At 42.1% G+C, this 13,925-nt stretch overlaps 1 protein-coding gene and 1 pseudogene across 2 annotated transcripts; one reads left to right on the top strand and one right to left on the bottom strand.

Annotated features, from left to right (window-relative positions):
* Positions 1 to 1,404: 1,404 nt before the first annotated feature.
* LOC143559451 (putative metal-nicotianamine transporter YSL6) lies at positions 1,405 to 5,101 on the top strand (annotated as a pseudogene). The gene is made up of 7 exons (XR_013139945.1): positions 1,405 to 1,867; positions 2,881 to 3,053; positions 3,125 to 3,222; positions 3,365 to 3,502; positions 3,590 to 3,779; positions 3,872 to 4,001; positions 4,091 to 5,101. The product of XR_013139945.1 is annotated as a putative metal-nicotianamine transporter YSL6 (transcript).
* A 906-nt stretch (positions 5,102 to 6,007) lies between these two features.
* Positions 6,008 to 13,248, bottom strand: LOC143559452 (GRAS family protein RAM1-like). Its single transcript, XM_077048027.1, has 2 exons — positions 12,213 to 13,248; positions 6,008 to 7,143 (listed from the first exon to the last, which is right to left on the bottom strand). Exons 1-2 carry the CDS (start codon positions 13,080 to 13,082, stop codon positions 6,025 to 6,027), a joined length of 1,989 nt encoding a protein of 662 aa, XP_076904142.1. The 5' UTR covers positions 13,083 to 13,248; the 3' UTR covers positions 6,008 to 6,024.
* Between the last annotated feature and the right edge of the window lie 677 nt (positions 13,249 to 13,925).

Consider the following 13,925-nt stretch of genomic DNA (forward strand, 5'->3'; position numbering starts at 1 on the left):
ATCATAGATGTGGTGGACCGGTAGACGGTCAAACCATGCTCTGGCTGCCCCGACGAGCGTCATTTGGAACATGTAACACCACGTGGGTTCTGTCCAATTACTGACGGTTGCCCCCGCTATGAATCTGTTCAAGTGATCGTCTGGGTCGGATACGCCATCGTAAGTGCCTATGTTGGGCATCTGTTTGGCACTCTTTGGAGCAATCGCTTCCGCGATGTGTCTTGCGAACTTGGACGTTCCCGCATTTGCAACAGTCGGTCTGAAAGTTTTGGAGAAGTCGCGTGGGTTTCCCCCTGCGCTCTTTGGCTTGAAAGTTTCTCCAAAATTTCTTTTCGAGCGGAAGTCTACTTCCTTACGCTTCCTTTTCGCCTTATGACGAGGGTTTGCGTCACTGTCAGAATCTTCCTAATCATCATCCGAATACTCACAATCATTGCTCACGTTGAGCTGTTGAGTGCTTCCGAATTCGTCATTGGCCTGTTGGAGTGAACGCAAACGTTCATCCAACTCAGCTTGGAATTCCTTCTGACGTGCTTCCGCCCAAGCTTTAACTTGATCCAGTGTTTGGCGGGGAAGTCTCGTCTGTTGCTTCTCTGCCTGGGTATCAATGAATCCCAGGGGAGGATTGTTTACTGCACTTGCCCCGGCTTGGGTAACCGGGGTAGTGTTCGTAAAAATCGTATATTCACCGGTGTTCCCCCCCAGTAGCTGGGGTTGTGGTTACCGGAGTTTCTTGGTTACTCGGTGGCCTCGGCATCGGAGTAACCTTAACCATATTTCCAGAAGTTTGAAAAACTGAGAATTAGTTCTAGCTTAATGCACGGATGTTCCAAGGTGTTGGAGTATTTATAGCCGATAGTGACATTTTGTACTAGAGCGTGCTCCTCCTCGTACTATTGTCGGTGAGCTGTCACCCTGTGATTGGTTCATGGGCTGCTTTGGCCAGATCTTGTCTATTTTGTCCATACCTTGGCAAGTATAGTACAAAAGATCTTCCAGAAGCGTACGGACTGGCTCTTTTAGGCGGGAATATTCCCGCCTTGCTCATTCCTTCTTCAGGTGACATTGCTGAAGTATAAGAGTTAGTCCTTATGCGTGTAGCCTTACCGTTAGTGCGGGTAGCCTTCCTTCTTGGCTTGTACCCATAGCCGCGGGAACAGGCAGGGTACTGTACCAAGGGAGGCTTTCCTGCGGGAACAGCTGGCTTACTGCGTATAAGGTCTTCATCTCTGAGCATGGTGGGTCCTGCGGGACCAGTTAGTCGTTGCGTAGACGTACCTCTTCAAGGTGTGTCTTGCGGGTCCAACTGGGCTTTGCGGGGACCTACCTCTTCAATGACAATCTCAATCACCCCAAAATTCTGGATGTTTCAATGATTGTTGGTATTGATCTTTGTCAAACGATTTCTTGGCATCTTTGCAATATCCTAAGCATTCATCTTTCAAAGTATCCGCATGCATCCTTGCTTCCTGTAATTATACAATCTTGATTCGCAGAAATGGGCGCGGTAACCAAAGAACCAACCGTTGAATTCTCACCAAAATTGGTGGACGAACCATCCAAGAAAAAGACTGCTGATGATTCCCCTCCGGAAATCATACCAGAATGGAAAGATCAAATCACATTAAGGGGTTTAATTGTTAGTTGTTTGTTGGGACAATTTTTTGTATCATAGCACACAAGCTCAATCTTAACGTCAGAATCATCCCTTCATTAAACGTGGCTGCTGGTTTGCTTGGCTTTTTCTTTGTCAAAACATGGACCACTTTCGTCGAAGGGCTCGGCTTATCTACTTACGCATTTACTAGGCAAGAGAACACTGTTATCCAGACTTGCATTGTTGCTTGTTATGGCCTCGCAAGTAGTGGTAATTTTACTCTATCCTCGTATTTAGTTGTTAAATTATGGAAAAGAGTTAAAAAATGATTAATTTCAATCTCAATCATTTGGTTCGTATCATTTCAACATATATATATATATAAGCAAAGATTTTGAATAATATTATCTTCATAGTACGGATAGACACATTCTCTGATCAAGGCCGAGTGTAGAACCACAACTCAACCAACATAAAAGTTAACAACGTGAATTCATTCATGTGAAAGTCACAAATTCAATTCCCAAAGTATTACTACCAATATAAACTTGGCAGTATACCGAAATGTTGCACTAACCATTTTCTTTAGTCAAATCAGATACATGTTTGTGTTCATTCGTTCATTTCTTTCATTTGTGTTCGTGAACCTTTCAGAAACAAGTTTATTTCCTTAATTAACGGACACAGACAAGAATTTCATTCGGCAATTAGTTGTTCATGAACTGTTCACTTATTAGGTTCAAATCATTTACAGCCCTACTCAAGGGTATGGAATTGGGTATGGACCGTAGGCAAGGGGGAAAGAGGTGGGTTGGTGATTATTTAGTCAAGTGTTAAGGCTCTAGTTAGGTTTAAAACGTAGGTTAGTTTCGTAAAGTTTAAGTTAGGATACTTAGGTTTTAATTTAGGATATGTATACATGATTTAGTTAATTAGTTTACATATAGGGTTATGGATAATGTAGATGATAGCATAATACGGAAGTTTTAGTATTATAGTTATTTTTGTTTGGTACTTTAGCTGTTTTTACCTTAAGATACTTTTATGTTTATATGTCCAAATAATCTAGCTTGAAATGACGTCGGGCTGAATCCGTTGGGCGTATTTTGTCTAATCAACCTAATTGTATAACGGACCTAGAGTCCTAGAAGTCATGATACGTGACTTGTAACACGTGCCCTAATGCGAGGAGCCGATTAAATAATATAGATATTAGTATTCGTGAATGCTTACATGTAAATTAAAAAAGGGGACCTGAAATTTTGAAATTGTTACACTTATAGGTGGATTCGGGTCTTATTTGTTGTCAATGGATGAAAGAACGTACAATCTAATCGGCCCAGATTACCCTGGTAATCGCGCTGAAGATGTAAAGAATCCAGGATTATCATGGATGATTGGTTTTCTTTTTGTTGTCAGTTTTCTTGGCCTTTTTAGTGTTCTTCCACTTCGTAAGGTAATAACCTTGTATTTATTAATCTACCATTTTAGCAATTAGTGAAAGATTGTACGCATATCTGATTTCAGGTTATGTTGATGGATTATAAGCTTACATACCCTAGTGGAACTGCCACCGCGATGTTAATCAATAGTTTCCACACTACTGATGGTGCTGAGCTTGCAAGGTACATATGTTAAGCAAGGGATAATTTATTTATCAACTGCTTCTTGAAGTTCATTTGATTATAACTTATGTATTGAAGTATTTTTTGCAACTCCTACCCAAGGCTTGGATAAATAATTACCTTCTAACATCTTGTTCCACAGGAAACAGGTAATATGTCTCGGAAAGTACATGAGCTTAAGCTTTATATGGAGTTGCTTTAAATGGTTCTTTGGTGGTATTGGGAATTCATGCGGATTAGATCATTTTCCAAGCCTCGGCTTGACTCTATTCGAGAACACGTATATACGTTTGTTATATTTGTCTTGTAACGCGTGGTTTTAATTACCTTAAACTGAACATAACATGAGGTGCATTCTATTCTGCAGGTTTTACTTTGATTTCAGCCCTACTTATGTTGGAATTGGTCTTATTTGCCCACACATAGTCAACTGCTCAGTACTTTTTGGAGCAATTCTATCGTGGGGCTTTCTTTGGCCCTTGATCGCCACACAAGCAGGCGATTGGTATCCCAATGGTTTAGGAAAAAATGACTTCAAAGGTCTTTATGGATACAAGGTATAGGCATTTCCTGTTACTGTTACTGGCTGCATTAAGTGCTTATCAACACATGAGAGGTTAACTTGTTTTTCACCTGACTTTGTATGAAGGTTTTCATAGCTATCTCCCTTATTCTTGGAGACGGGTTCTATAACTTGGTAAAGATAGTAGTGATCACCATTAAGGCTTTATTAGGAACTGCCCGGCAACAAGATCTTCCTGTAATAACGGACTTAGCTGGTCAGATATTTGATATACCTTTAACTTTTATGTTACGTAAAATTGTATATTGTTTTGACAATTGAGACCAAACTATGCAACTTATACAGACTCTGAGGATTCAAAATTACAAAGGGAACAACAGAAAAGAGATGAGGTTTTTCTAAAAGACGCAATTCCAACGTGGTTTGCAGCGTCTGGATATGTGGGTTTGGCAGCAATATCAACAGCAACAATGCCGCGTATATTTCCACCCCTCAAGTGGTACCTGGTTCTGTGTTCTTACGTAATCGCACCAGCCTTTGCTTTCTGCAACTCTTATGGATGCGGTCTCACAGACTGGAGTTTATCTTCAACATATGGCAAAATCGGCTTCTTCATAATCTCGTCATTAGTTGGAAATAATGGAGGTGTATTAGATGGTTTAGCAGCATGTGGTGTTATGATGTCAATTGTCTCCACCGCAGCCGATTTAATGCAAGACTTCAAAACCGGATACCTGACTTTATCATCCGCAAAGTCAATGTTTGTGAGTCAAGTAGTGGGAACCGCCATGGATTGTGTCATTACGCCACTCACATTTTGGATGTATTGGACTGCCTTTGAAGTTGGGTCCCCGGATAGTCCTTATAAGGCATCATTTGCTGTCATATATCGTGAAATGGCAATTCTTGCAGTTGAGGGATTCTCGGAGCTTCCAAAACATTGTTTAGTTTTATGTTACGGGTTCTTCGCAGCCGCCTTGGTTATGAACGTGTTACGCGATCAGGTTCCTCCAAACGTGTCTAGGTTCATTCCCATTCCCATGGCAATGGCTGTGCCATTTTATATTGGAGCTTACTTTGCAATTGACATGGCTGTTGGGACAATTATACTATTCATTTGGGAACGAATGAATAAAAAGGAATCGGAGAATTATGTAGGTGCAGTTGCTTCAGGGTTAATATGTGGGGATGGAATTTGGACGATTCCATCAGCGGCGCTTTCTATTCTGGGGATCGACCCTCCCATCTGCATGTCCTTTACCCCTTCAGGTGACAGCTGAGCATATAGAATATGCAGATCAAACCATTATTTCAGTTAGACATGTAAATATGTTTGATATGGTTTTCTTCTATCCCATGCACCGGTTATTTCTTGTATTTTAATTTAGATTCCAACATGTTGGTGTTAGTTTAGTAAAACCATATCTATATAAGAAGGGACGGACCGGAGATGTGGGCTACGGGGTCACTGCTTTGTTATTTGTTAACCAATATTTAACATAATTCTATCAAGTGTTATATACAATGATCTTTTATAAACTCTGTGGCTACTTAAATGTCAAAGCACTTCAGACAAAGTTAAATATCAGATTGAAGGATAAAATGTGTGAAATGTGATAGTGGTCATTGTACAAATTACAAGTGAATCCAACGTTAATATTTCATAAATGCACTACTGCGATAAAGATGAAACGATAACAAAATCAGTAGTCATTTAAATCAAGAATTGAGATTTAAGTTAGCATAGAGACAGTTACAACATGAAGATTTGGGTCAACTTTAATATGTCAAAAATTGCTTAATTAACAGATTGGGATAAGGTCTTCTCAATGTTTAGCCATGCTATGGTTAATTAAAATTAGGTAACGGTCGTTAGATAGACTCTGTTAGTTGATTAGTTTGATTTTCATTACAACCGTAGCCTTATTCAATTAGATTATGTAATCACAGTCTAAAAGCAATAAGAAGATCAGAATCATTTGGTCATAATTTGTCAATCTTGTTTATACCGAGGGTGTGATTGGTTCCCAGAATTTTTTAGGAATTGAAATTTATCAAACGAATTGAAAATTCAAAGAATTGGATTTGTGTTATAAATAGGCATTGTATACAATATAGCAAACTTATTTGTCTTATAAATGGGAAATAAAAGTTGCACAATGTATTCCCTTTTCATTCTTGCGGCATCTGTATGAATCCTAGACACCCTTAATAACAAGGGAAACAACATAAATTATAAATCACAAACATAATTATAAAGAGTTAAACTGTATCAACATTCAACACCTCCATATAGATGCCGTAAGAATTGACCTATCTTGCCATCCCAACAACAAACAACCGTTATCTTCCGTCAACCTATACCCATCACACGAGTACAAGCTCAACAATATCTTCGACTGAGTCACCGCGTTCTCACTCAGTGGCACCCCTTGAAACCCCTTTCCCTCCATAATCTTCCTCCATTTCTCCAACCTCTCATGTCTCATCACTCTCTCGGCCCCTTCACACGCCACTATGTTCCTTATCTCCGGTGCAAATATATATTGTTCCACCTTAGCCCGCTGCGGTGAGTCAGCCGGGAAAGTTGCATCAAGCGAGTCGAATATCGCTGAATAATAATGTAAAGCTTCCAAGAATCTACCCAAGAAGTAAGGACCGTTATGGCTCGCTTCTTGCTCCACGATCGTGACGATCTTTGGGGCTTGGTCTCTGATCATTGCTAATAAGTTTCCAAGGCAATGAGCCGGGACTCGCTGAAGGCGGTTCACTGAGTTAACCGCCAGGGCTTCACCAACTCGTCGGTTGAACATATGTGGTTCTAGGTCTTCTAGTTGCTCACTCACCGCGTGGAACTCAAATGGGACATTGAGAGAGTAAGCTAGCTCGGACAAGCACCGTCCGGTTTCCTTAATGCACTCTAGAGATGAGCCGATTCCTGTGATCCGGAGAAAAGGTGGGCCACTGGGCCGGGCTGCCAGGGCTTGCATGAATGCAGGCCATTGGTAGCCTTGAAGGATGTCGAGATCAATGATATGTACACGCTCTTCGACTTCATATTCCTCAAAGATGGCTTGGTTAGCAGTGAAATGAGCAAATTTGATGTATGGGCATGCTTGGTAAAGAATTTGATATATTTTTAGGATTTCCATTGCGTTTGGAGGGAAGGGGGTGAACTTTGGGGCGGATGAGGGAGGTTTTGTGGCTAGCGTTGCAGCGAGACGAGCAGTAAGGGCCTCGGTGAAGCACGAGGCGACGCGTTGCATGGAATCGCCAAGTGGGGAGACTACTCGGTTTAGGTGATGAAGGTACTTTCTGGCTGACATGAAATCGTCTTTAGCTACTGCTTCGGCACATGCTAGAAGAAGGTGCACCAGTTGAAGTCCATTATCATGCTCCTGTTACACAGTTTAATTAAACATAATTAAGATCAAAATATATTAAATTGTTTCTGTTACGAGTCTATTATTTGCTATACTTATTTTTAAAGCAAAGTAGAATGGAAGACAACCCTTAAAAGCCCTAGAGATACTTGGATTTGGATCTATGTATTAGATATTAGTATATTTGGCATGTATATCGATTTATTAGAGAAGAATATTTGTTTGTTAGGTATATCCCTAAATAGATGGGATATCTCTTGTATATATGTAATTGGTCTTTGACATAATGAGGCAACGAAATCTACCTTCTTTCATGGTATCATCAGCCTAAAACTACCGCCGCCATCCCTCACCTCCTTCATCTTCACCGGCGGTAAACCACCCCCCTTCGATCCTTTCTCTATCACCACTGTAATGGATTCCAAACTTCACCCCGCTATCACCGTTTCTAACATCAAACAAGCCATCCCTGTCACCCTCGACAACGAAACCGGCCAATACACTTCGTGGTCGGAACTGTTCAAGATACACTGCCGAGCGTATTAAGTCTCCGATCACCTTCTACCAAAACTCACCCCTGCTGCCACCACCTCATCCTCGGAAAAACGGATTGCCGAGGAAATCGCGGCTGCCCTTGCTGCTGCTGACCTGTGGGATCGGTTGGATGCCATAGTCCTCCAATGGATCTATGGCACCATCTCCCGTGACCTTCTAAACACAATTCTTAAACCGAACACAACTGCCCGTGAAGCTTGGACCACACTCGAGACCTTATTCCAAGACAACAAATCCTCAAGAGCCATCTACCTCACTCAGAAACTAAATAACACCCGTCTCGATAATTTTGAAAACATTGCTGCTTATTGCCAGGAGGTCAATGTCATATCCGATCAACTCGCTAACGTGAAGGCACCCCCCACGGATGAAAAGATGGTACAACAACTCGTCACCGGGTTAAACGAGCAATACGAAGGGATTGCTATGTTGATCTCGAATCTTCAACCACTTCCCTCGTTTCACAAGGCACGCTCCAAACTTATGCGTGAGTATGATCGAAAGACCAACATGACCCTTCATGCATCACAGACCGCGTGAACCGCACTTCACGCCGCAACCTCTCAAAAAGCTGAGACCCAAACCATCAAGTCAGACCAGCGATTCATCTCTGACTCACAAACTGACCGTGGCAGAGGCCAGGGCAGGTCCCGAGGACGCGGCCGTGGCTGATATGGCGGTCGTGGCCCACCCAGACACAACCACCAACAGCAGCCCCCACAACCGTTTTCTTCGGTTCAAGGGCAGTGGGTTTTCCAGCCCTCGTGGGGACACGGTTCACATACAACTCAATGGTCTGCTCAACCATCGTGCCCATACCCAACCACGCCTCGGTCCACTGGTAGTCAAACTCCGGGTATTCTCAGCCCACGACCTAATTTGGCGTATGCAGCTGGTTATACCCCGACCGACATTGAACAGGCTCTATATACAATGTCACTCAACCCACCGGATACTCCATGGGCTATGGATAGCGGAGAAACCACCCATATGACCAACCAACCAGGTAACTTCACGTCTTACTTTACTAAGGGCACTCATCGTAATATTATCGTTGGAAACGGAACTACTGTTCCGATTCTTGGACAAGGAAATCAAACTTTACCCCTACCGTTTCCGCCCCTTAAATTAACCAATGTCCTCTACGCCCCTAATTTAATCCATAATCTCTTATATGTTAGACGTTTAGTCACAGACAATTGGGTTTCTATTGAATTTGACCCTTTCGGTTTTTCTGTGAAGGACCTCAAGACGCGGACCCCTATCCTTCGATGCAACAGTACCGGTGATTTGTATCTTCTGACGCCACAAATGCTATCAAAAATCAAGTCTCCATCAGCACATGTGGCGATCTCACAAACACTGTGGCATCAACGTCTTGGTCACCCGGGCTCATGTCCTTTGCAGTCTCTCAAGAAGTCCTCATTTATTTCCTTTTCTAAGTCCAATAAACGTATCTGCGAACCGTGTGTTTTTGGGAAAAGTGTGAAACTCCCTTTTATTAGTTCTTGTAATCGCACTTATTTACCTTTTGAGATTGTTCACAGTGACCTTTGGATCTCACCAATCTTGAGTTCCAGGGGTCACCGCTACTATGTTCTATTTATTGATGATTTTTCTGATTTTATATGGACATTCCCAATTAGTAGAAAATCACAAGTTTTCTCAATATTTCAAAAACTTTATAACCTAATTAACACACAGTTCGGCAAACGCATTAAACAATTACAATGCGACAATGGAAAAGAATATATAAATAATCAATTTCACCAATTCTTTGACCAACATGGTATGACGTTCAGTCTATCGTGCCCTCATACATCCTCACAAAATGGTAAAGCGGAACGCAAAATCCGCACTATCAACAACATGGTTCGCACCCTTCTTGCACAATCCAACCTACCCAACACTTATTGGCACTATGCCCTTGAAAACGCCACCTATCTCCTAAACATCCTACCAAATAGACCAAATAACCTTAACAACCCCACCAATATTCTATACAACCGTCAACCATCTTACACTCATCTTCGGGTGTTTGGATGCCTTTGCTACCCTCTCAAACCATACACCACAATACACAAACTTAAATACCGGTAGAACGCATGTGTGTTTCTTGGGTATCCACCCAACCATCACGGATACCGATGTTTTGATCTCAAAACCCGTCAAACGATTACGTCCCGACATGTAATCTTTGACGAAGCCACCTTCCCCTATGTCAACACTCCACACCCGACACCCGACCAGTACACCTTTCTGTTTGAACCGCCTCACCCTAGCCTCTTGTCAAACATCCAAGACACTTCTCACACATCATCTTCTCAACCCCACTCAATGCTACACCGGCTAATATGTCTATCCCACCCATCACCCCGATACACAACACTACACCCAACATCCCCTCTAGTACACCGCCATCCACCAATCACAATTCACCTCGAAACCCAGCTCACACTTCAAACGAACCGGTTCCACAACACTACGAACCTCGTTCGGTTACTACCTCCCCGCCCATTCTTACTTACTCTCGTCGCTCAAAACCCGTTACCACTCCCACCCACACCATACCTAGCCAACCCATGCCACCAACCTCACCACCACCTCCTACGGCCCCCCTTCCTACTCGCACCATGCGCACGCGAGCAATGGATGGAATCTCAAAACCGAAACCCCATTTCAACCTTCACACCACACACGTCGAACAAATACCCAAATCGCCTAAAACTGCCTTCTCCACACCGGTATGGCGAAACGCTATGCACAACGAGTACGATGCCCTTATTAAAAATGAGACGTGGGAGTTAGTCCCACGCCAACCAAATATGAATATCATTCGATGCATGTGGTTATTCAGGCATAAGTTCAGATCTGACGGGTCATTGGAGCGCTATAAAGCACGTTTGGTGTGTGATGGTCGTAGTCAGCAAGTTGGTATTGATTGTGGTGAAACATTTAGCCCTGTTGTCAAACCGACTACTATTCGCACAGTCCTTTCCATTGCTTTATCTCAGTCATGGGCGGTGCATCAACTTGATGTCACCAATGCTTTTCTTCACGGGAACTTAAACGAGACGGTCTACATGCACCAACCTATGGGTTTTCGGGATAACAGGTTTCCGGATCACGTTTGCTTGCTTAAAAAGTCACTATACGGACTGAAACAGGCCCCTCGAGCTTGGTATCAACGGTTTACCGAATTTGTTCCCTCCTTGGGATTCAAACAAAGCAGAAGCGACAACTCGCTTTTTATTTACCATCACGGTTCCGAAACCGCATATTTATTACTATATGTGGACGACATCATTCTCACGACATCGTCTGAGAAACTCCGTCTAAACCTGATGAATCATCTGAGTTCGGAATTTGCAATGAAAGATTTGGGACCGCTAAGTTATTTTTTGGGGATATCGGTAACACGAACAGGTGACAAAATGTTCCTTTCCAGCAGAATTATGTGCAAGACATTATAAATCGAGCCGGCATGACTTCTTGCAAACCGGTTGCAACCCCGGTTGACACTAAAGGAAAGCTTCCGGCAAGCGGACCAGAGTTTGAAGACCCGTCTCTCTACAGAAGCTTAGCAGGAGCCCTCCAATATATCACCTTTACGAGACCGGACATCTCTTACGCGGTTCAACAGGTTTGCATGCATATGCATTCCCCGCGTCTTCCGCATTGGGATAGCTTGAAACGTATTATACGATATCTTCGGGGCACTTCTCATCTCGGGCTCACTCTTGGCCCGCTAACTTCGACCTCTTTACGGGCCTACACTGATGCCGACTGGGCAGGGTGTCCGGACACTCGTCGGTCAACGTCGGGATATTGCGTATACTTCGGCAACAACTTGCTAGCTTGGTCCTCAAAACGCCAATCAACCATCTCCCGATCCAGTGCCGAAGCCGAATACCGAGGTATTGCAAATGTAGTTGCCGAAATCTGCTAGATTCGAAACCTCCTTCTGGAACTACATAGACCTGTTACACAGGCTTCTTTGGTATATTGTGATAACATGAGTTCCATTTATTTATCGGGTAACCCAGTGCAACATCAATGAACAAAACACATTGAACTTGACATTCACTTTGTTCGTGAACAAGTTCAACGGGGTCTCATACGCGTTCTACACGTCCCATCCCGTTGTCAAATTGCTGACATATTTACGAAGGGTCTTCCGAAAGCTTTATTTGAAGATTTCCGTACCAGTCTCAGCCTTCGTGAACCTCCAGCTTCGACTGCGGGGGTCTATTAGATATTAGTATATTTGGCATGCATATCGATTTATTAGAGAAGAATATTTGTTTGTTAGGTATATCCCTAAATAGATGGGATATCTCTTGTATATATGTAATTGGTCTCTAACATAATAAGGCAACGAAATATACCTTCTTTCACTATGCGGTAAAAATTACTATAATTAAAATATCTTTAATTATTTTTGTGACTCATTATTCTTCTATTTTGATATCCCTAACAAAAATATATCATATATGTGGTTTATATAATTGTTAGAAAGAGAAGTGAACCTCATCAGCAACCGGGGGTGGAACCATGAGGTGGTTGTGGCTTATTGGTTGCGGTTGTAGTCGTGACGGCAAATGTTTTCGTGGTTCAGGTTGTTGTTGTCTCCTATGTTGTTTTTCTTCTCGTCTCTCCTGCGCAAGTTGTTCCATCAATGGTGCGTTTGAAGGTGAAGGTTGGATTTGATGATACATCTGATCGTCATCAATGGACGTACCACCACCACCATGAACCATCGTATTACTATCATCATAAAATGTAGAAGTACTGTTGGGCAACGTCAGACAGTCCAACAAATCTGGGATATTATATGATTGATCCGAAGAACAAACACCTGCAACACCAGTGGTCGAGTAAGCCAAGAACTCATCATCCCCATCGAAATCATCCAAGATATTCTCAATAGCTGGTAACGAGATCGTCTCGATTTCCATGAACTGATTATTAGGGGAGTTACAGTTACTAAAAACCCTTTGGAGGGGACTCATTCCTTTTGGTTTGCTAGTGCTGTTGCTGTTGTTAAATGGCGCCAAAGGAGACGCTCTGCGAGGGGGCGAACACCCAAACGGATGATGTCCATTATTTGGGTAATAGTTGAAATTTGAAGATGTTCTAACAGGAGACGAGATCATGAAATCCGCCTCGAGTTGATCAGAGAAAATGGATTCCCACAAGGTTTTAGTATCTGGAGATTGTATTTCCATATCTCCATGATCAACAAGTTCATATTGCGAAGGGGGCGGTGGCACTGGTGCAACTATTTCGATATTATCAGATTCATGGGAGGCCGTAGGTTGGAGTTTTAAGCATGAACTTTCAGTAATGAGAGTGTTGATGTCATTCTGTAAGGAAGTAGCATTGGTGGTATGTAACATTGTAGATTGAAGCTAGATGAAAGTGGTTATGGTGAAACGGTGTTTTAATAGTGAAATTTGAGAAAGTAGAAGACAATATTGAAGTTGGAGGTTAGTTATCGGTTGATGTTTGTTTGTATAGGAAAATCCAACAAATCAAACTACAGGTTAAAAGTTTTGGATCTTGTATATGCCGGCGAATTGATTAGTTTTTTCTTATTAAATTCTAAAGATGTTTATAAAACCATTAATTATTAACTATTACTAATATTAAGGAGGTGTGTTTGTGAAACATCTAATTACATTTCCATAGGAATTAAAGACAATTGTACATGCTTGACATGGGGACTACGGTTGTGACCACTTAAATCCTGCCTTAATCTTCATGGTAAACATCATCTTTTTCTACCCTAATACATAGGGATGGCAAACCCGTATTCAATGAGAATACAGAAACATATAGGGTCGCTAATTGGGTATAGGACCGCGTATTCAATGGGAATACCTAACACCAATTACCCGATAAATACCAGTTGGGTTTTGGTTACATATTAGACAAACTTTTATAATCAGGTATGAAGTTATATAACCTAAACTCGTCTCAAAACCGAAACATTGTCATCGTTCCTTGCAAATACACAATATGAGCACATTCTGTGCTACTCTTATATTGATGCTTATACACATGAATCTTGGTGTATCCAGTATTGACTTAAGCATTGAAGAGTAATCTCGGGGCTCGACCTTTGAATTCTTCTTATAACAGGCTTCTGTGTTGTATTTTACCGTTTTAAGATTTAGTTGATTAATCTCCATGGTTGCTATAACGATCCTGATTTCTACTCGACAGATCCATGTAGCAAC

This window comes from Bidens hawaiensis, unplaced genomic scaffold (genome assembly GCF_021521415.1).
Source record: "Bidens hawaiensis isolate Kalapana, Puna unplaced genomic scaffold, B.hawaiensis_p1.1 tig00019920_1, whole genome shotgun sequence".
In the NCBI taxonomy this organism is placed as follows: domain Eukaryota; kingdom Viridiplantae; phylum Streptophyta; class Magnoliopsida; order Asterales; family Asteraceae; genus Bidens; species Bidens hawaiensis.